This window comes from Berghia stephanieae, chromosome 4, assembly GCF_034508935.2.
Source record: "Berghia stephanieae isolate SIO BIC M18660-M18661 chromosome 4, UCSD_Bste_1.3, whole genome shotgun sequence".
NCBI classification, from domain to species: domain Eukaryota; kingdom Metazoa; phylum Mollusca; class Gastropoda; order Nudibranchia; family Aeolidiidae; genus Berghia; species Berghia stephanieae.
In genome coordinates this window covers 51395327-51416053 of record NC_088363.1, presented here as the reverse complement: position 1 = coordinate 51416053, position 20727 = coordinate 51395327, and the positions used below count along the sequence as shown (strand labels likewise).

The window sequence follows — 20727 nt, the reverse complement described above, 5'->3', positions numbered from 1 at the left end:
AATCATGCTACTTCATTGAAAAGCAAACGAAGTTGCAGTTAGAACAGGAAGGAAGGAAGGAAGGAACACATCTATCTGGAATCAACTAATCAGCATCAGAAGCTTTCGTCATGATTCCAGCCAGAATGGCGTAAAGATTGCCCTGACATGAAGGGAGAACCTGATCAAATTGTGGTTAGGATTGATAGGGCAGAGGAGAGAATTAGCCATTTGGAAATATTAGCACGAATGTTTGGCACTGTGGTGAGAAAAGGTAGAAGAGAATTGACGGAGGTGTATTCTGAAATAACCAAAATGAAAAAAAGGAAGAAAGAAACCTTGAAAACTAATCAGTAACAAAACGAAATATAAAAAGAAAAAAAAATCGACAATATAACCAAAGACAAAAAATAATAATTTAAAAATAAATAATTAAATAGATAATAACAACAACAACAATAATAATAATAATAATAATAATAATAATAATAATAATAATAATAATAATAATAATAATAATAATAATAATAAAAATAATAATAATAATAATAATAATAATAATAATAATAATAATAATAATAATAATAATAATAATAATAATAATCATAATAATAATAATAATAATAATAATAATAATAATAATGATAATAATAATGATGATGATGATGATGATGATGATGAAGTGGTGATGTGATGTTGATGTTGATGATGATGATGATGATGATGATGATGATGATGATGATGATGATGATGATGATGATGAGGATGATGATGATGAGATGAGGATGATGATGATTACGACCACTACCACCGTCCTAAAAACACAAATACAAGTACTGTTGCTGCAACAACAATAAATTCTACTTCAACTAGTATTACTGCTGCTACTATTACTACTACTACTACTACTACTACTACTACTACTACTACTACTACTACTACTACTACTACTACTACTACTACTACTACTTCTACTATTAGTACGGCTGATATTAATCATCCCAATCCCAATAATACTACTACTGCTACCACTACCACTACCACTACTACTACTACTACTACTACTACTACTACTACTACTACTACTACCACTACCACTACCACTACTACTACTACTACTACTACTACTACTACTACTACTACTACTACTACTACTACTACTACTACTACTTCTACTACTACTACTACTACTACTACTACTACTACTACTACTACTATTTCTACTACTACTACTGATACTACTACTCCTAATAATAATAATATAATATCACTACTACTACTACTACTACTACTACTACTACTACTACTACTACTACTACTACTACTACCTACTTCTACCGCAAGACTATTACTTCTACTACTACTACTACTACTACTACTACTACTACTACTACTACTACTACTAACTACTATTACTACTACTACTACTACTACTACTACTACTACTACTGTTGCTGCTGCTACTGCTACTACTACTACTACTACTACTACTACTACTACTACTACTACTACTACTACTACTATTACTACCATTACTACCACTACTTAGATGGCCTTTCGTTTTACCTCTCTCTCTCTCTCTCTCTCTCTCTCTCTCTCTCTCTTTCTTTCTTTCTTTCTTTCTCTCTCTCCCTCTTTCTCTCTCTCTCTCTCTCTCTCTCTCTCTCTCTCTCTCTCTCTCTCTCTCTGCCTATCTATCTATCTCTCTGCATTAGCTTGCACTCTATCATATGCTCATAAAGACTGATAAAATATTCTTATCCTTTTTTTTGCAACCCAATTCTATATCCCATTTCCTAGACCAAATAGTACACATTTGTTTCCGGTCTTATTTCGGTCATAGCTTTAACAAAATGCAGAGCACCTGACTGCTTTTGAGCACCGAGATACCCCTTTACATATAAATAAATGTTAATGCCGCACGAAACTAGCACCTTTGTTTTCGGTAAAACTCGCTGAAGAACATATTTATTAGGAAAGGTGAGGGGGTTGCCTCATCAATCGGAGAACGGTTACCGGTGCAGAGATAACATGAACTAATATAACTAGAAATTTCATTCGAACTCTCAGTGGGACGATGTAAACAAAAGCTAAACAGGAATTAGTGCATAACCTCCTTCCCGCCCCCTGCCCCCGAAAAAGACACAATCTATATTCATGTTTTCGTCCAACCTAGTCATCGATCACATGATTTATTGCTGTAAAACAATTGGACATTTTTCAATAAATGTAAACACCCTACTTTGTTTATGAAAGTTGTAAACAGAACCATGAGTCATGCTGAGCAAATGACCAATTATGACGTTGGATATTTCTCAAATTCTGAACACTTTTCATTATGTGGGTCGTTTTGAGCACACTTAGCAAAATATTCCCATTGCCAGCGGAAATCAAAACAAATTTATCACAAAGGATTGTTTACAAACTTTAGGTTATAACAATCTCAGCCTGTCTCGCCATTGGTTAAGAAATAAGTGACCTGGAATCTTGTAAAAGATACACATGTGACTAAACAGTTTTTACCACTTGAATTGCGCGGTGGGCAACAGTTGCGGTGTAACATGATAACATACATATATATGTTTTGTTTTTCACTCTTGTTATTCCTTCTTCTCTAAAATATCACAGGCTAAAATCGCAATTGTATCAGATTACTTGTTTCAAATCAAAATAGTTTTATATAGGAGGGTTTAAACCAGTTAACTGCCGCACTCTGGAAAAATATGTATTTAAAAATTTGGCCAGAAAATATCGATCAATTTAAATAACCCTGATCTTGGCAAAAAAAAAAAGGATTTTTGTTAAGATACGGGTCTCTTTAAATTAATCGATATTTGAAAATAAAACAGTATTCTGGCCAAATTTTTAAATACATGTTTTTCCAGAGTACGGCAGTTCACTGGTTAAAGATGCATTAAAATAAGTACCTGTAAGCAGATAAAGTGAGCATAGCTACAACAACTATAGAGAGACGCAGATGAAGATGGCTAGGACACGTTGCCATAATGGTGGCAACTGCGCTCTATTACTAGATAGTTAACAACGCCTGATATTTTGTGGGCAGATCAGTTGCTTATAATATCATCTGGAATAACTCTTCTAGTCTGAAAAACAAACAACTACGGCTTTTTGTTACAACCATTTTCCCTCTATTCGATTAAAAATTAACCGATAATTTTAGAAAATATCTTTAATTAATTGTTAATAGCAGATATTTACACAAACAACATTGTACTTATTAGTTACTTTTTAGAATGCAATAATTAACCCATGAATTGCATCGGTGTTAGTTTCCATCAACGTTTGAAGTTGATTGTGCGATATGGAAAAGTATCATTGCTCTTATGATTGTAATTGTCTGAAGCAAGAGTTGACAGCTTGTTTAATTGACGATGTTGTACATTTGATTTACAAAAACCGCACTTTGATAAATGTGAGTTTAGGCATGGCAATTTTCATGATGTATTTGTATTTGTTCCTATATAAAATCTATTGTTGGCCTTCTTTTATAATACATGTAATTCTTTTGTATATTTTATGGTGAAAATGGTCCTAAAACCCTGTAGTTGTGAATATTTTACGTGTATTCTTTTTTTTTTGTTGTATCGCCTTGAACCTACTTATATTAAAGTGCATTAAAAAGTTTAAAAGTCATAATTATTTCTCCTTTTTTTCAAGCGTTGAAGTCTCTAAAAGGTATCCACTTTACACTTTATATGCCCCATCCCATTAGCAAAATATATTTAGGGTTTATACGTAATTTGAAAATCATTATCCAGGCCAAGATATTATTATACACAGATATATTGTTGAAAAAAAACAAATCAAAAGCAATTCTTTGCAATTTCAGCTATGACTAGGAAAAAATGGATTTTTAAACAGAAACAAATATCGCCACCCATTTTTCACTCATAAACGGCAATGACATTATGCATTGCACTTAATTTTCCAATTTATTTTGATTTTCAAAATTTGGAGCGCAAAACTTAATCGAAAGTTGCTTTTGGGGGGGGGGGGGGTTTCTTTTGTTGTTGTTGTTGCAAATTCCTGGCATTTCTCTTTTCAAAATATTCATTTATTTCCTTCTGTACATTTAATACATTCCAATCTGAATAAATAAACCTTACAACAGATTATTCTGTCTTTTCTCTCGTATCCTTGAGTTACTTAGATACAGACGTTGTTGAATAGCGATAATATTGAATTAGAAGTAATCGGTTTTCTTTCGAAAATATTTTTATGCATCATGATAATATGATTATCTTATAGGACTTGAAATCATTTAGAGAAAAAGAGTAAAATATTCGTCTTTTTCTTCTTCTTCTTCTTCTTCTTCTTCTTCTTCTTCTTCTTCTTCTTCTTCTTCTTCTTCTTCCTTACTCCCCAACACATGATCTCCATGGTTGAATGCCTAGTTGGAAAAAGAACGTCGATGGCTTCCACAGATCAAAGCGCAGTGCGTAATTTACTCTCCATTATATTCCTATATGATTGCTTTCTTTGTCTTCCCAAGGTTCTGTGTAAAGCGATTTGTTTGATAATACCATGTACATTGTAATTATTAGTTTCTAAATCACCCCCATATAATACTGTCTCTAAGGATGGATCTCATTTGTTTTGAATATGTTATGCGTTCAAGTAAAATGCTCACAACATCTGCCCGCCAATTAAACATAACAGCACACACAACTGTGTGTATCCCTTACTATTTATAGTCTGACTGATATAATTCATTGAGAAGTAATCTTTAACAGTCTAACAAATAATAACAAAAAGCTGAGTTACGTCAACTTCGTTCCTTCTATACGACAGTTATTTTTCAACTGACCCTGGTCAGCGATTTAAAGCCACTTGGGGCCAGTGACCTACCTCTACGCCACCCACTTTCTGGCTGTAGCTAATCTATCCACAGCGGGTTTACAATAACAGACAGATAACGAGTTTAGATTCCAGAATTCCAGAATTTGTTCCGCATTGTTACAATGCGAAACAAATGTGGGAAAATCGTTGGATCTGTTGTCACAACTAGAATTTGTCTCAAAAGTGTAAATTAAAATAATTAATAAATATGGTAATTCTAGGTTAGCGATTGAATGTTCTGAAATCATATTTGTTGTTGAGTAGGTGGTCTAAATTCATTTTTTTTCCTTCAAGATGCTATCGTCACCGATATCGTTATCATCATCATCAGCGGATTTGATTTGTTTCCTTCCTCCTCCTTCCCTCCCTTTCATCTCTCTCCCATCTCTCTCTCTCTCTCTCTCTCTCTCTCTCTCTCTCTCTCTCTCTCTCTCTCTCTCTCCATCTTTCTCGTGAGTGGCTTGTCATAATAAGTATAGATTTTCGTGCACAGTTATTTTATGAAGAGAACATTATCGTGTATTGAAAATATCCACGCAAATATTTGACTCAGATTAACAGCGTTTAATCATCCAAAGCACACAATTTTACATAGACCTAGATAACTACTTGCAATAAAATATTATAGAACACACAGTGAATGTAGATAGACAGTGTAAATTGTGAAATACTTTTTGCCTTGAAATAAATTATTCATATATTTATTTCACTAAATGTCAATAGCGTAGCTTAAATATGAGAATAAGTATAAATGTCATATATTACAAAACGTGTTGTCTCCTTTGAGTTAAAATATGGTTAGGGTCGTAATGAGTTAAAGCACGGATTCAAAATATGTATTAATTGTTTCATTGGATGTCAAGAATGTAAAAATCAAAAATGAGAAAATACTTATCTACATAGATTTAAATTCTGATGCATGTTAAGGGCTTATTTATCATCGCAGTTATGATTTTCTTTATTGCGTTGTTTTAAAGTGTTGTCTTATTTCATTTTCTTTGATTTGAAAGAGGCCAGTGGGACGCGATTGTTTCTCGAACTATACCAGATTTTGTAACCTCAAAACAAGGAAAACGGTGGTTACCGGTTACTTAAGCCGTCACAATTTAGGCAACAATCTGCTTTGATTTGCCATGAAGTCAGTGTATAAAATCACCATGGAATTCATTAACTTTAGGTTAGAGTTTTGTAACAAATAAACAAAGGCATATCTACACAAAATAATTGGACAACTCCAAACTTGTCGAAATTTAAGCGACTGATACCTTCCATTGTCTCTGGACTATTTCTCCCATTGGCCCAGCATATTGTTTTGCATTCTTTCATTCCTTAGTTGTCATATTGCCATGGGTGCCAACATTTTTTCAATGTACGGAGTCGAGCTAATGAGAGACACACGGCATCTCAAAAATTCAAGAGTTGTCATGTTTTTGTCGTTTGCTAATCACACTTGGAGCGAAAAAAAAATAAAGTAAAAGATACAAATCAATAAATAAAAGAAACCGAAAAGAGATCAAAAATTCAATAAGAGCGCTAAAACAGGGAAAACACAAAAAGTAAGGATTTTTTTTTTCAAAAGAACAGAAGAAAGAAAAAAAAATAAGCAAAACAAAACAAGACGAAAACCAACTAAAATTACATGCGAGTACAAAACAGCATAAAATCATTAGGATAGATTTTTATTTGGTCCTCAATTAAACAACAAAGAGAAACTAATATTTTTGGTTCTAATTTTAGAATAGATATATCAAGGACTGTCAAATCGTGACTCCATGCGAACATTATAATTTACAAGTGTCGAGAAGAGTTGCGATACAAACTTATGTCTACATTCTCTTTTTGCTGTATTTTTATTTGTAAAAAGGGGACATTTTTAATGGCAAAAATGAGACATATATATTATATTATATATATCCGAAAAGATCATTCAAACCATGTCAAAGCTAAACAAATAGAAAATGTTTAGATGTGTTCAAAAACAGTCACTTATGATTTCAAACGGATACTTTCACTTTGGGCATTGTTGCCAATACGAATTTTATCATCATAATCATCATTATCATCATCCTCATCGTCGTCGTCATCATCATCACCATAACCACATCATCAATATCATCATCATCATCATCATCATCATCATCATCATCATCATCATTACCTCTTCTTCTTCTTCTTCTCTTCTTCTTCTTCTTCTTCTTCTTCTTCTTCTTCTTCTTCTTCTTCTTCTTCTTCTTCTTTCCTCTCCTCCTCCTCCTCCTCCTCCTCCTCCTCCTCGTCCTCCTCCTCCTCCTCCTCCTCCTCCTTCTCCTCTTCCTTCTCCTACCCCGCCCCTCCCCATCCTCTGTATTGAGTCCCACACTTACACTTTTATTCAATCACAACAGCGATACATTATTGTCGAAAATGTGTCGTAACACCCGAGATGACGTCATTGACATAAAAAAGAGATGGAAAAGACTCAATTTACGGCTCAGAGATCTTGTGTCAGAGGAGCAGAAATTGAAGTCAACCCCAATAGAGGAACTTATTGTATGTAATGATTTTTTTATCAGTTGATTTTCATTTTCACGTTATAAACTACTTTAATAATTTTACAACTGGTAGTGGGTGGGGTTACAATAAATGTCAAAAGTTAAGAGTCAGTATATGTTTTTATTTTGTATTGTATGTAAATTAAAATTTTTATTCTACATAACTAGTGGAAATACAACATGAAATCTGTAGACCCGAATGAGGCACTTTTAAAAGCAAAGAATAAACGATGAAGCATTTAAACCGTTCCTTGTGTCCTAATGTTTGAATTGCAATCTATAAATGAATGGCTAAGAACGGAGCTTACTTTTTTTGAAGATCCAGTAGTTTTAAAATGCTTGTAGATCTATGTGAATATCGATTGACGTTTTAATATTTGGCTAATGCAATGTGTATTTCTCATCAGTACAACTGAATACTTGTCATTGTATTCCACTGTATGGAATATCAATACCATATCTGTAAGATAAACCAATATAAATAGTGCAATTGCATTCTATTAATATCATAATTGCTAATTCATTTATGAATATTCAAAATATTCATTTTATAAGAGTAATATTCATGAAATCTTTGAAGTTAAAGAAGAAATAAAATAATAAATGTGAATATATTTTAAATATATATATATATATATAAATATATATATATATATATATATATATATATATTGTGTGTGTGTGTGTGTGTGTGTGTGTGTGTGTGATTTCATTTTCACATTATTAAAATCTTTATTTATTCCATGCTAGGAACCGCAACAAACCAGAAGCCGAAAACGACGTGCCGCCACTGCAAAGAAAGAAAGACTCTGGGACTATGGAGTGGTTCCATTTGTTATTGGTGGAAATTTTACAGGTGAGATATCGATACAAGCATTTTTCTTTCATGGATTCAAACAATATTCAACGGTTTAGTTCATTTGATACTCGCTGCCATAAGCTGCTATGAGAAATGCTGAAAGCCTGTCAGGATGTGGATCTCTCTTCAAAAATACTATAAGAAAGCAAAGCTATCGCATGTTATGAATAAGAAATAAAAGGGTTGAGCTTGATGGCAGTAGTTAAGAACCATCAAATATTATGTGAAGCCGGTGTAATCTTAATTTTTGAATTCACTATTGCTGGTGGATAAATGTGGCTAGAATATCATCATCATCATCATCATCATCATCATCATCATCATCATCATCATCATCATCATCATCATCACCGTCATTATTATTATTATTATTATTATTATTATTATTATTATTATTATTATTATTATTATTATTATTATTATTATTATTATTATCAATAATATTAATATAATAATTATTATGATAAGATTAATCACATAACCAATATCTGACAGTTGATGAAAACATGAAACTCTAGACTTTTCTCTCAACAACAGGTAGCACTAAAGCTTTATTCCAACTCGCCATGAGACATTGGGAAAACCACACCTGCATTACCTTCAGGGATAAAGAGCCAGGTGATAGAAACTACATCTCATTTACTGTACAGGATTGTGGGTAAGACTGTCATATTTATACTGGCTTTTATATGGCGCAATGTCTATTTCATAGGCTGAAGGTACTTTACAATGGGCCCTAAGCCAACAAGAACATGCTGGACGAGACATGCGGCCTTGGTCAGATTAGCCATTTATATTATACGAGAAAGGTGTGAGAGTGGGAGAAATGAACATTCTACGATGTGAATTGGAACTGGGATTTACAGGTCAAAATCCTTATGCTATTCAACTATATAGCAAAGAATCACAAAGATATTAATGTTGTTATCTGGAAAAACACGTAACAAAAATTTTGACCAGAAACTCATCCCTCAATCACCGATCGATTAAAATTAACATCATCTTGACAAAAAATTTTCTCAAACCTGGGACTTCGCAGGTTTTTTGTTGTTTTTTTTTTTTTGCTAAGACGAGGGCCACTTTAATCGATTGATATTTGAAGGATGAGTTTTCTGACCAAACACGTGTTTTTCGAGTATTGTGTCGAATAAGATCGGGACAACAGTGAAAACATGAGGTCAAGATACAATATCGACAGCTAAGTTATGAAATGAAGATTCAAGTTGTCACCATTATTTGGAATCCCTTTACATATAAGATTTGTTCTTGTGTACACTCTGTGCAAAGCTAATAATATATTTAATTGAATAATTCGATATTAGCAGCAGAAGCATTCTGATTTCCCCGAGAGATCACCAAGATTTATCAACTTTTATCTCTTGTTGTTTTATCAAACTCTTTGCAATAATGTCTCCTCTAGTTGTTGTTCCTCTGTAGGATCCATATATATGGACACATGTTTTGATGACAACGCGGAAACGCAAAATGTCCACATTATCTGTTTCCGTTAATTAAATTCCAATTGTTTTTTATTTCTTCGAGCTTCAAGCAGGAACATTTTTATTAAAAGATAGATAAATTTAATCTTATTTAATCTGATTATGTCACTTTCCCTAATATATCTCTTCCAGTTGTTGTTCTTACGTGGGCAAGAAGGGTAGAGGATCGCAAGCCATCTCCATCGGCAAGAACTGTGACAAGTTTGGAATAGTGGTCCACGAACTAGGTCACGTGATTGGATTCTGGCATGAGCACACTAGGCCTGACCGGGACAGACACGTCCAAATCATCCGGAATAACATTGAGGAAGGTATGAAGTGACAATTGGGGCATTGAAGAAGGTAGGAAGAGACATTTGGGATATCGAGGCAAGTAGGAAGTGATCATTGTGACCAATCAGCATGGCGGCTCAGCGGTACGGTCTTTGCATCGTACCTGAAAGGTAGTGAGTTCGACTTCCCGCTGCGCTGTATGGCCATGAGCAATAATCAAGCCCACAATTTCGTTGGTTGTCAGAACTGCAAATAGAATCTGTGCATGTTGGTCAAATTTATTCTGACTAAGTAGCTTAGATTTAACGCTCTCTATTAAATATTAAATGTATGATCCATTGCCGAAATCTAGTTTTATATCGGGGAAAACCAGGTGTAAAAAACTGGATTTAAAGAGAAATCGATTACAAGTGTGGCATGTTAGTCTTAAAATATGTAAGAAACCACATTTATTTTTTCAGGAGGGGTGTATTCACTAGTTAACTGCCATACTTTGGAAAGATACTGTATTTAAAACTTGGCAAGAATGCCGATCGATTTAATGACCGTCATTTTGGAAAAAATAAAACAAAACTCTCAAATTTGGGACTTAAGGAAGACCTCGTGATGTCCCAGTTTTGAGAGTTTTGGCCAAGATAAGGGTCAATTAAATTAATCGACATTTGAAGGACGAGTTTTTTAACCATTCTTTTAAAATTACGTGTCTGTTTTTGTTTTGATTCTAAGGGTTTTACGGCGTTTGCAACACATTTAGGTCATATCAGCGCCAGAATTATGTGTCTTTCCAGAGTACAGCAGTTAACTGACTACATAATTAGATATAATTATTATAGCTTAGATCATAAACTTCATTTTCAATATTCCGTTCACTCCAACACAATATCGATTTCAATACATGGGGCACACTTAAAGTTTTATTTAAAGTTAGCATCTCTATCTTATAATTGTAAAGAAATACAAATATAAAAATACCTAAAGCAAAACAAACAAAAAAGCAAAACAAAAAAGCAAAACAAAAAAATTGAAAGAAAAAAGCGAAGCTTAAAGAAACCAAACATTCTAAATGCTTAATTGTTTTGATATCACGTTATGATTTACAGAACTACCTGTTTTAATCAAGTTTTATTTGATTTATTTTCAATATAAGCCCAACAGCTATAGTTTTTTTTGGGATGGGGAAATCTTTTTTAAAAACTTCATCCATTTTGGATCGAGAAACTAAATACGATGATTGGTAAAGAGAAAAATTGTCTTTCTTTTATTTTGTTTTCATCATCAGGACAAGAAATCAATTTTGAGAAAATGACCGAAAGTGACATAAACTCCCTTGGGGAAACATATGACTACGCCAGGTAATAAGCAATAGGGAATAATAATGTAATGTCTAAATACTGGATCATATCTCTTTGGAAATATTAAACCAGTCTCCCGGGGGACCTGATACATCCGTAATGAGACTAATGTTTTGGTTTCAGAGTGATGGAATTATATTATCAAACCTAAATAAATGCTGGTTGTCGATAAAAATCATTCATCCTCGCTCTTTTAGGTCCCGTAATCATAAGAATCTGCCTATACATCCTGCTACTAAATTAGTCATACCACCATATGATTCAATGTGTAACCTATTGATGGGTTATGCATTGTCCGGAGGACTGGTTACATACTTCCAAGAATTTTTGAACCGGAAGAGAGGATGGTGTAACGTCGTGAATTCTGCTTCCTATTCTGTTGCTGTAAAAAGATTCCCTTACGTTTTAAACGATTTAAATGCAAAGATATTTTAAATCTGCCATAGTATCTTGTTATGAAATTTTATCCTTAAACAGTATCTAGTAGAATAAAATTCTTTAGAGTTACGATGCTAATGTACTTGAAGTTTGTTCTGGTTTCAATCACGTTAAATGAAAACTAACTATTGCTTTGGTAGCTACCTACGTGTACATATTTACAGCTCTGACATCTGAACACAATAATTGCCCTTAATAAAAACACGGTTGTAATGGATACTATTTTGTATTGGTTTGAGAGTATTTCTATTACAACAATGAGCCCATAATAATTTGGGTTATCTGACCTGTAAATAAAACTCGTTGGTAGCTACCGTTTGTAACACTGCATTTAATTTGCTAGTCTGTCACAGTCATTTCCGCCATATCAACCAGATCCCGTTACCCAATCATTGCCGGTTGAACTGCTGAAGAATAGGAGGAATAAAAGACTCGGCTCAATCTAGGGTTGAATTTAATTCCTTTGTCAGTTGACGATGGCTCGATTTAGAGGACCAGTAAAGATATAAGAACAAACTGAAAACGGTATAGATAATATTGATGAGAATACCATAAGCCTTACAAATGCTACACAGCATTTACAAGGGAAACATAAATGCGAACTGTCTAATTTGAGTCGATAGCTATCAGTTTCCTGTCTCATCTCATAACAAATCTCAGCGACATTCAGTATGTAAATAACAATGATAACGAACTTTAATAGGCGAGGATATAAAACGTGTAAACGAGTAACTATCTTTATGCAATGATGGATATTGTAAGTACGTCAATATAAAGGAAGGAACTTGATTTTACTTCATGAAGCCAGCTAGAGAAAAAAGTGCATTGAAATCGAGCAAAAGTTAGATACGCGGAGATAGTAAATGGAGTTAATGATGTTGATATTTAGTGATAGGTCTCAGGAAAATGAATCAACTGCTTATGCCAATGTAGTTGTTGGTATATTTCGTTTCTGTACCTGTTTTTGTATCAGTGAAATTCTGTACAATATATCTCAACTTCCAATGTTCATTATGATAAAAATAATGATAATTGTTGTCTTTGGCCATGGTAATAATGTTGTATTTGTTTGTGTTTTTGATAGTGATGATGATGATGATGATGACGATGATGATGATGATGATGATGATGACGATGATAATGAGACGACGATGATGATGATGATGAGTGGTATATAAAATTAATTCATATAACTTATCACGCTTATTTCTTATTTCAGCATCATGCATTATTCAAGAAATACTTTCGCTAAGCAGAGCATTCTAGATACTATCCTTCCGCGTCGAAAGCCCGGCGTGGCAATCCTGCCAGAAATAGGACAAAGATACCGACTCAGTGAAGGAGACATAAGACAAGCGAATAAACTGTACAAGTGTCCAAGTGAGGAATTTCTGGATTATTCTTACATTGTATCTGAGTGGTCTCTGCTTTCTTCTCCTCCTCATCGTCATTATCATCATCACCTTCTTCATTATCCCACCAGGCCCCGTCCTACACCCCATAATGAACAAAAAACACCATCAAAATAGGATACACCTGAGTGCCAAACACGCAAAACATTATTTCCTCCAACAACCAACGAAAACAATCACAGCCAACTCAGTCCAACGACAACCTAGAGAAAAAATGCAACTGCATGATCCAGGCAACATGACCACTGAACGGCAATTATTGCCTGACACAAAACGTTATTTATCAAGCCACAGTTACACGCTTAGAGACATCGAAACACGAAACATACATAGACCTCACAGAGTGTTAATTCATAACAAGATACAATCTGCATAAATATTCCTTCAAAAACATACACAAACGACATTCTACTACGCTAAGCGAACACATTTATTGGAACCTCAAAGGAAAAAACATACAACACAGCATTACATGGAAAAACAACTCCATAGCACAGTCGTACTCCCCCCTCATATAAGATTTGCAACCTCGGCTTGGAAGAAAAATTCTACGTCATCACAAAACCGGTCATGGCATCAGTCAACAGAAGAAACGAATTTACATCTTCATGCAGACATAGAAACAAACACCTATAATGTAATCACGAACCTCCATAACCGCGTAGCCGAAAACATACGATGCCAACCGAAATAAACACCGCAATCTACTTTCACTTTCACTTCCTATGCTCGAAACAACATTGTAGAAGTTGATCATAACTATACTTGAAATATTTTATAAATAGATCCGTTTACCAAAAGTTGAGCACTATTATTAATTCATGGTTTTTGTTTTCATTAAACACACACACACACACACACACAATATATATATATAATATATATATATATATATATATATATATATAATATTCACACACACGCAAACACACACAAATATATATATATATATATATATATATATATATATATATATATATATACTTCGGACAGTGACATTGCTAATAACGGCTAGGTACTCATTTAAGCCCGAATAAGGCGAGAGAATGTGAGGAGTCACGAGCCTTTTCCAAGGATTCAAATATGCGCCGCTCAGAGCGGTACTCGAACCCATGACCATCTGATTCGGAGGCGGGTGTCGTACTACTAGAACACATAGCCGCACAATGAGCATTATATTTCAATCTTTTTTAAAATTTTACTTTCTTTTCAGCTTGTGGAAGAACCCTACAAGATTCATCCGCAGAGTTTTCATTCACGACGACCCGGGGCAGGCCTCAACTGTGTCAGTGGCGGATCTCAGCCACCCACGGAGAGACCATCGTTCTCAACATCACCATGTTGAACATCCCCAAGTCGTACAGCTGCAAGGTGGATTATTTGGAGGTCCGAGATGGATATTATGTCAAGTCTCCTTTACTTGGTAAGTATCTTCAAGAAAAGGTTTTTAAAAATATGAAATAATGAGACCTATCGCCTCAAAAAGGTATTATGTAGGATTGATATTTATGATGATCATTGAAATCATCTATTCTTTAAAAATATAGAGTTGGAGGTCAAAATTTCTCGGTACTTGAATAATTGTACATCATTTTGTACATCAGATTTACAGTCTAACAAAGGAAGGCAAAGAAATCATCTAAGGCCTACTTGCGCTAATTAGGAGCCTGTGACAAACTGTGCCTGTGACAAACTGGACCCTTGACAAAATAGATGAGTGGCTATCCGTAAATATCGTGGGTTCTTCACTATTTATGGTTTTAAAAAATACGAAACTTGGGTTAGGTTTATGTGTCTTATTGAGTCAAATGATTATAGTTGTTTCATAAAGTGCATAAACCCATAATGTTATACTTCAGGTCATTTTAACTTATAATTCGATTTTTGGTATACGCCTCACTCCAACATAATATGTGATTGCCGCGGAGGGTCGCAAAATGTGTCTTCATACGCTATCACTGGGTTCCTTGTTTTGCATGGGTTTGTTTTTATTTATTTAATCATTTTTTAAGTATTGGTATCATATCAGCTCCAGTACCAATTATCATGATAGAGAAAATACAGAGCAACGACGTTTAATCAGTTAACAAGTCCGCACTCTTGGACTTAACAAAGTCCCAGGTTTGAGAGTTTATATCAAGATGGGGGTAATTTAAATCGATCGACATTTGAAGGACGAGTTTTCTAGCCATTTTTTTAAAATACGAGGTTTCCTAGCAATTGGTTAAATGCCAATTGTTTGGAGTCAATAATTTAAAGTGCTAACGACAAGCGCCTGTAGCCCAACGGCACGGTCAGACAATTAACAATTAAAAATAGTCTTGTATTGACCATAAAAAACAACAAATAAAAAAACAAACCCGAATCAAATGAAATGTATTTTTATTAGCAAAGATATACTTTGATTTTGATTTAGAGAAATATCATAAGTACCAAGTGAAATATACAAGAGCTGAATTAAAATAATCACTACTAAATTCAAATAAATCCTCAAATTCAAAGAGAGAGAAAGAGAGAGAGAGAGAGAGAGAGAGAGAGAGAGAGAGAGAGAGAGAGAGAGAGAGAAAGGCGGGGGGGGGGAGTTTGTTTGCAATGTAATGAATATGGTTGAAACTTTTAATTTTTATAAACCTTCCCTTTAACTCTCTTCCCCATCCCCCTCTTCACACTTCTTTCCACGCACAACCTCCCGAAGGTCGTTTCTGTGGCAACAACCTTCCACCCACCCTAGAGTCGACAGGTACGCGCATGTGGATTGAGTTCAATACCAGAATTGGCCACGGGAAAGGATTCACGGCCAATTATGAAGGTAGCTAAGTGCTTGTGAACAAATTCAGTCTGAAATGTTTCAATTTTGCTTTTAATTGTCACAGGTGAGTTCAAGAAGATAAAGGTATTTAACCATTTGTCGTATACATGGTCAGTGTTTCTGTTTACGTTGAGATCCTTGTAAAGCGCCTTCAGTGCATTAAGTGGATCATGCACTTTACAAAAACTCAGATTTTTAGTTTTAAAAAATAATTCCCCGAGTCCACAGACTAGATAAGTTGGAGTAGAATATGTCGGTTTTTGATGTGTGAACCGAAAAATAATTGTAACGTTTTACCAATAGGCGCTTGTCTAGGCCGGGATGATTTAGACGGAATTAAGACAAAGAACCAGCTACCCAATCGTCTCTGCTTGCTAAAAATGGTCAATGGATATTTTTAACGTAACGCTGGTCGAATCACAGCTCTTTTTAAGATTTGTATAATCTATCATACCCTTTTGGACTATTCACTCACTGGGTGGTGTTCCTGACCTCCCATAGTGGGCACAGGGAGGCCCTTACTGTGTACTATCCCTCATATCTGTTTTCCAATATGCTTTCTTTGTCTTTCTTATCCTAGCTTGGAGAGAAATAGTCAAATGCATAGTTAGTGTTTTGGAAAATGATGTTTTTTGTCTTGTAAATCATCTATCTGTTGTGCACTGTATTATGTTTTGTTTACATATTATATGATTCGTATATGTTTGAGTGTATTCCTCTTTGTGGGGACACATGCTTGTCTCTGGATGAGACTCTTAGGTGATCTATAACTAAGTACTTTGATTATGTGCTCTTGGAATTTACATGTTTCCTATTTGAACCAGTTCCCCTTTGTCTTACCTTTTCTTTGGTGCTTTAATTTTAATTCTAGAACTTTATACTATACCCATTTTTCTCCTTTTTACTGGCGCTGATATAGCCTTAATGTGTTTCAAGCGCGTAAAAACCCTTAAAAACAAAACAAAACATTTTTTTTTAAAAAGCTATTCACTCAGCTCAACAATTGTGGCAGGATGAATTGGTAGTGTGATCAGTTTCGTATGATGTTTAGATAAAGTCCAAAGTTCGAACTTAGACTAGGAACACTTGCAGTTTGCTTTTCGTCTCGGAGACGGGGTAATTTTTTTATTTACCTCGATAAACTCCAGCACTATGGCTCCAAAGAACTAACTGAGGTGTGGATGGGAACGGTGACTAGGCTGAAATTTAAATAATAAACGGATATAAACTGAGCTTTGTTTTGATACCTTTATCAATTTTGTATCTATTATAGTTTTGAAAAATACAAAAGCGGCGTCAAGCATTTTCAGTCTAGCATTGCATAATGAATTAGCTGTGTAATATGTGACGAATATTTCTGTCACGTATATACGTGACAAAGCTTGCGCTATGACACTCCTCTTCGCGCCTGTAGGTAAATTGTTTCCGTCCCGCTCTGAGCGGCACAATGATGAGTTCTTTGAATAAAACTTTTTTACTCAGATTCTCTCACCGCACTCAAGTGTAAAATAAATACTGGTCGGTAATAGCATTGTCTGTAATAAAAAGACATCTGTTGAGCTTCTGACGAACATTATTTTTCGTCCTACGTATTGAATGGCTAGGGACGCCTTTCAACGTGAAACATTGAGCAAGACTGCTGTAAGCTTATCTGAACAAGTGTGTATGAATCACTACCAGACTAGGCTTTGTCTGTCACTGTTACAAACAAACTTTTTCAGATCGACCCTTGTAAAGCGCTTGGAGCACATTTGATGGATATTGTCCGGTATAGAAACTCTAGTATTTTATGTGGTCCGTGGCCGTTATTAAAGTTTTGCTGTTAGTGAGGAACGAGTTACGTGGGAAACAGGATAGCTAGTTTGTAATTCAAATACATTTTAAAAATAATTTTGATTTCACGATTCCGCTCACAATTGGTATTAAGCATATAATTTGAATATTTCTACACATTGACTACAGCAATGTGTGGTGGTGAGATCAAGAGAGATGAAGGATTCTTGACCAGCCCCAACTACCCCGATGACTACAGACCCAACAAGAACTGTGTGTGGAAGATTTCGGTGCCAGAAGGATTTACTGTGGCTCTTAAATTCCAGTCTTTCGGAGTAAGTTAAGTAAATGAATACTTTTTTTAAAGAAAGAGTTGTCCTTTAGAACTTCAGGTTCAATGTTCATCCGGTATTTATCTCCAAATATCATGGGTCCATTCTGTCATCGCATTCATGGAGAGCCAGTTATAGACTTTATCTCATTCGCCATTGGACCTGAAGGTCATGTACTCCAATGCCAACAGAGACTCTTCGTATTTTCTTTTCGATCTTTGTGATTTAGAGGCAATGCCCAGAGATACTTAAGATTGGAAATTTGCTATTTAGATAGCCTTGTTTTTTATTTTTGACAACGGTGTGGGTAAATACTTCAGTGATAGATATCTACAGAGATGTAGTAAAAAGGGGTTCATCAAAGGCAACTTTTACGTAATGAAATGAAAATCTAAATCTATATGGTCAGTGTAGGGAATGTAACACAAAATTTTAAAGGCGCACTTACTATCTTTTTACGATCTATTGTATGGCTTTCAGATTGAGAAACACGACTCGTGTGTGTTCGATTACCTGGAAATGCGAGATGGTCCGAGTGAGAATTCGTCACTGATCGGCAAATACTGTGGCCACAAGATTCCCGAAAACATCAAGTCTACGGGGAAAAGCCTGTACGTCAAATTTGTCAGCGATGGAAATGTGCAGAAAACAGGGTTCTATGCCATTTTCACAAAAGGTAACTTATCGTTATTCGGTTAACTGCCGTACTCTAGATAAACATGTATTTGCAAAGATGAGGGTCGTTTAAATCGATTGATATTTGAAGGACGAGTGTTCTGGCCAAATCTTTAAATACGTGTCTTCCAGAAATGGTTAATTAAGACATGTATAAAAGAGTACATACAAATTCAGCCGATCTTGATACACTTTGGAGAAACGATTGTGCTGATGAAATTTTGTATTGTCTAAACCAAAAACACTTTAAAGCTAGCTAAATGACAAAACTTTCTGAGATGTTAAGTTGCCACCCTACGTCAACTTTCTCAAAGCTCAAATTGATAGTTTACTCTATTTTTGTGCAATTTTATTCCTACAATAACTATTCTTACGTATTTCCCCAGAGTTTGATGAATGCAGCACAAATGACCATGGATGTGACCATATTTGTGAGAATACCCTGGGTAGTTACAAATGTTCTTGTAGAGTGGGTTATGAGCTTCATACGGATGGCAGGCGATGTCAAGGTAACATCATTTATTTTCATTTTGCGTTGTAAACGTTTTCATTTGGTCCGATGGAGGACCCCCCTCCTTAATCTATGACATTAAGTGGAATTCCCAATAGATCAGTTGGTAGAGCACTCGCTACACAAGCAAACGGGGTGAAATAGAGATATATATATATATATTTTTATATATATATTTATATTATTCCCTGTCCATTAAGTAGCTGGGTCTGTCAGATCTGACGGAAAGCACTTTGCGATAGGTTAGTGTCCTATTCAAATGGTCACAAGCAATAGTACCCTGGATAAACTCAGAATCCGTGGGTCTAATGGTCCTGAAGGACTAAATGGCTTTGAGTAATATGGACAGTGCAGTGAACCAGGAAAAGCGAGTTACAGGCAGCGGATGTGGCAAGAACACTTTCTCTTTGGGTTGCGAAACAAAAAATATTCTACCACTGTGCTACGCGGCCACCATCCCAATGGGAGGAAAATACCAAAAAAAATTATTAAAAAAAAACTCACAGCAAATGACGACTGTTATCTTTCTGTGCGTGTTGTTGTGATGTTGTTGGTTGTTGACCTCTTGTATAGCTATTTGAGCACATTAATTTTATATTGTACTCATGTGATTTTTTTATCTTTATCAATTCTAACAGACGCATGCGGAGGCTACATAGACCAGCAAAACGGCAACATAACCTCTCCGTCCTATCCAGACTTGTATCCATCTGACAAGAACTGTGTATGGCAGATTGTTGCTCCAGAAAATCATAAAATCCACATCAACTTCGCTCACTTTGATTTGGAAGGATCTAATGTATGTTTTTTTTGTAAACAAGTCTTTATGATTAAGTTTATACCTATGGGACATTTTAAAAAGCACGACTTATTTCAGTAGTGGATGACAAAAACAAATGTCACATAAGGGATGCGATAGGGGAGGATGATGAAAAAAAGTAGAAGGATATGGAGAAGGAGGGGGATGAGGATGATGAGTAGGAGGAAGAGGAGGAGGAGGAGGAGGAGGAGGAGGAGGAGGAGGAGGAGGAGGAGGAGGAGGAGGAGGAGGAAGAAGAAGTTGGTGAAGAGAAAGAAGACAAAGGAATAGGAGGGAGAGGGGAGGAAAGGTGAGAAAAAGAAAAAGAGGAAGGAGAAAATAAATAAAAAGGAATAATGGGCGAAGAAAAATAAAAGGAGGAGGAAGAGAAGGAGGGGCGAGGCGAGATGGAAGAAAAAAAATTGAGCTTATATATAAGCGCAATATCCACTAAACTTGCTCAAAGCTCTTTACAAGGGTCCCTGGCTAACATTTAACATATAGGACGTTTCATGATACCTGTTAGGCGATATTACAATTTTTTTCGGACATACACAACGCTGGTAACGACCAGGTACTCATTTTACACCTAGGTACGGTGAGAGAATGTGAGTGAAGAGCATTT

The 20727-nt window shown here is 35.1% G+C and overlaps 1 protein-coding gene across 2 annotated transcripts in view; it reads left to right on the top strand.

Moving 5' to 3' along the window:
* Positions 1-20727, top strand: part of LOC144970779 (bone morphogenetic protein 1-like) — a 60708-nt gene that overhangs the window by 18970 nt on the left and 21011 nt on the right. For both annotated transcript variants that reach the window (XM_078910787.1, XM_078910788.1), the window contains exons 6-17: positions 7224-7368; positions 8121-8226; positions 8767-8887; positions 9861-10039; positions 11281-11353; positions 13011-13171; positions 14417-14626; positions 15899-16012; positions 17975-18120; positions 18598-18793; positions 19179-19301; positions 19942-20102. In XM_078910787.1, the coding sequence (XP_078766913.1) occupies positions 7224-7368; positions 8121-8226; positions 8767-8887; positions 9861-10039; positions 11281-11353; positions 13011-13171; positions 14417-14626; positions 15899-16012; positions 17975-18120; positions 18598-18793; positions 19179-19301; positions 19942-20102 (1735 nt within the window). The remainder of the gene's footprint in view (positions 1-7223; positions 7369-8120; positions 8227-8766; positions 8888-9860; positions 10040-11280; positions 11354-13010; positions 13172-14416; positions 14627-15898; positions 16013-17974; positions 18121-18597; positions 18794-19178; positions 19302-19941; positions 20103-20727) is intronic.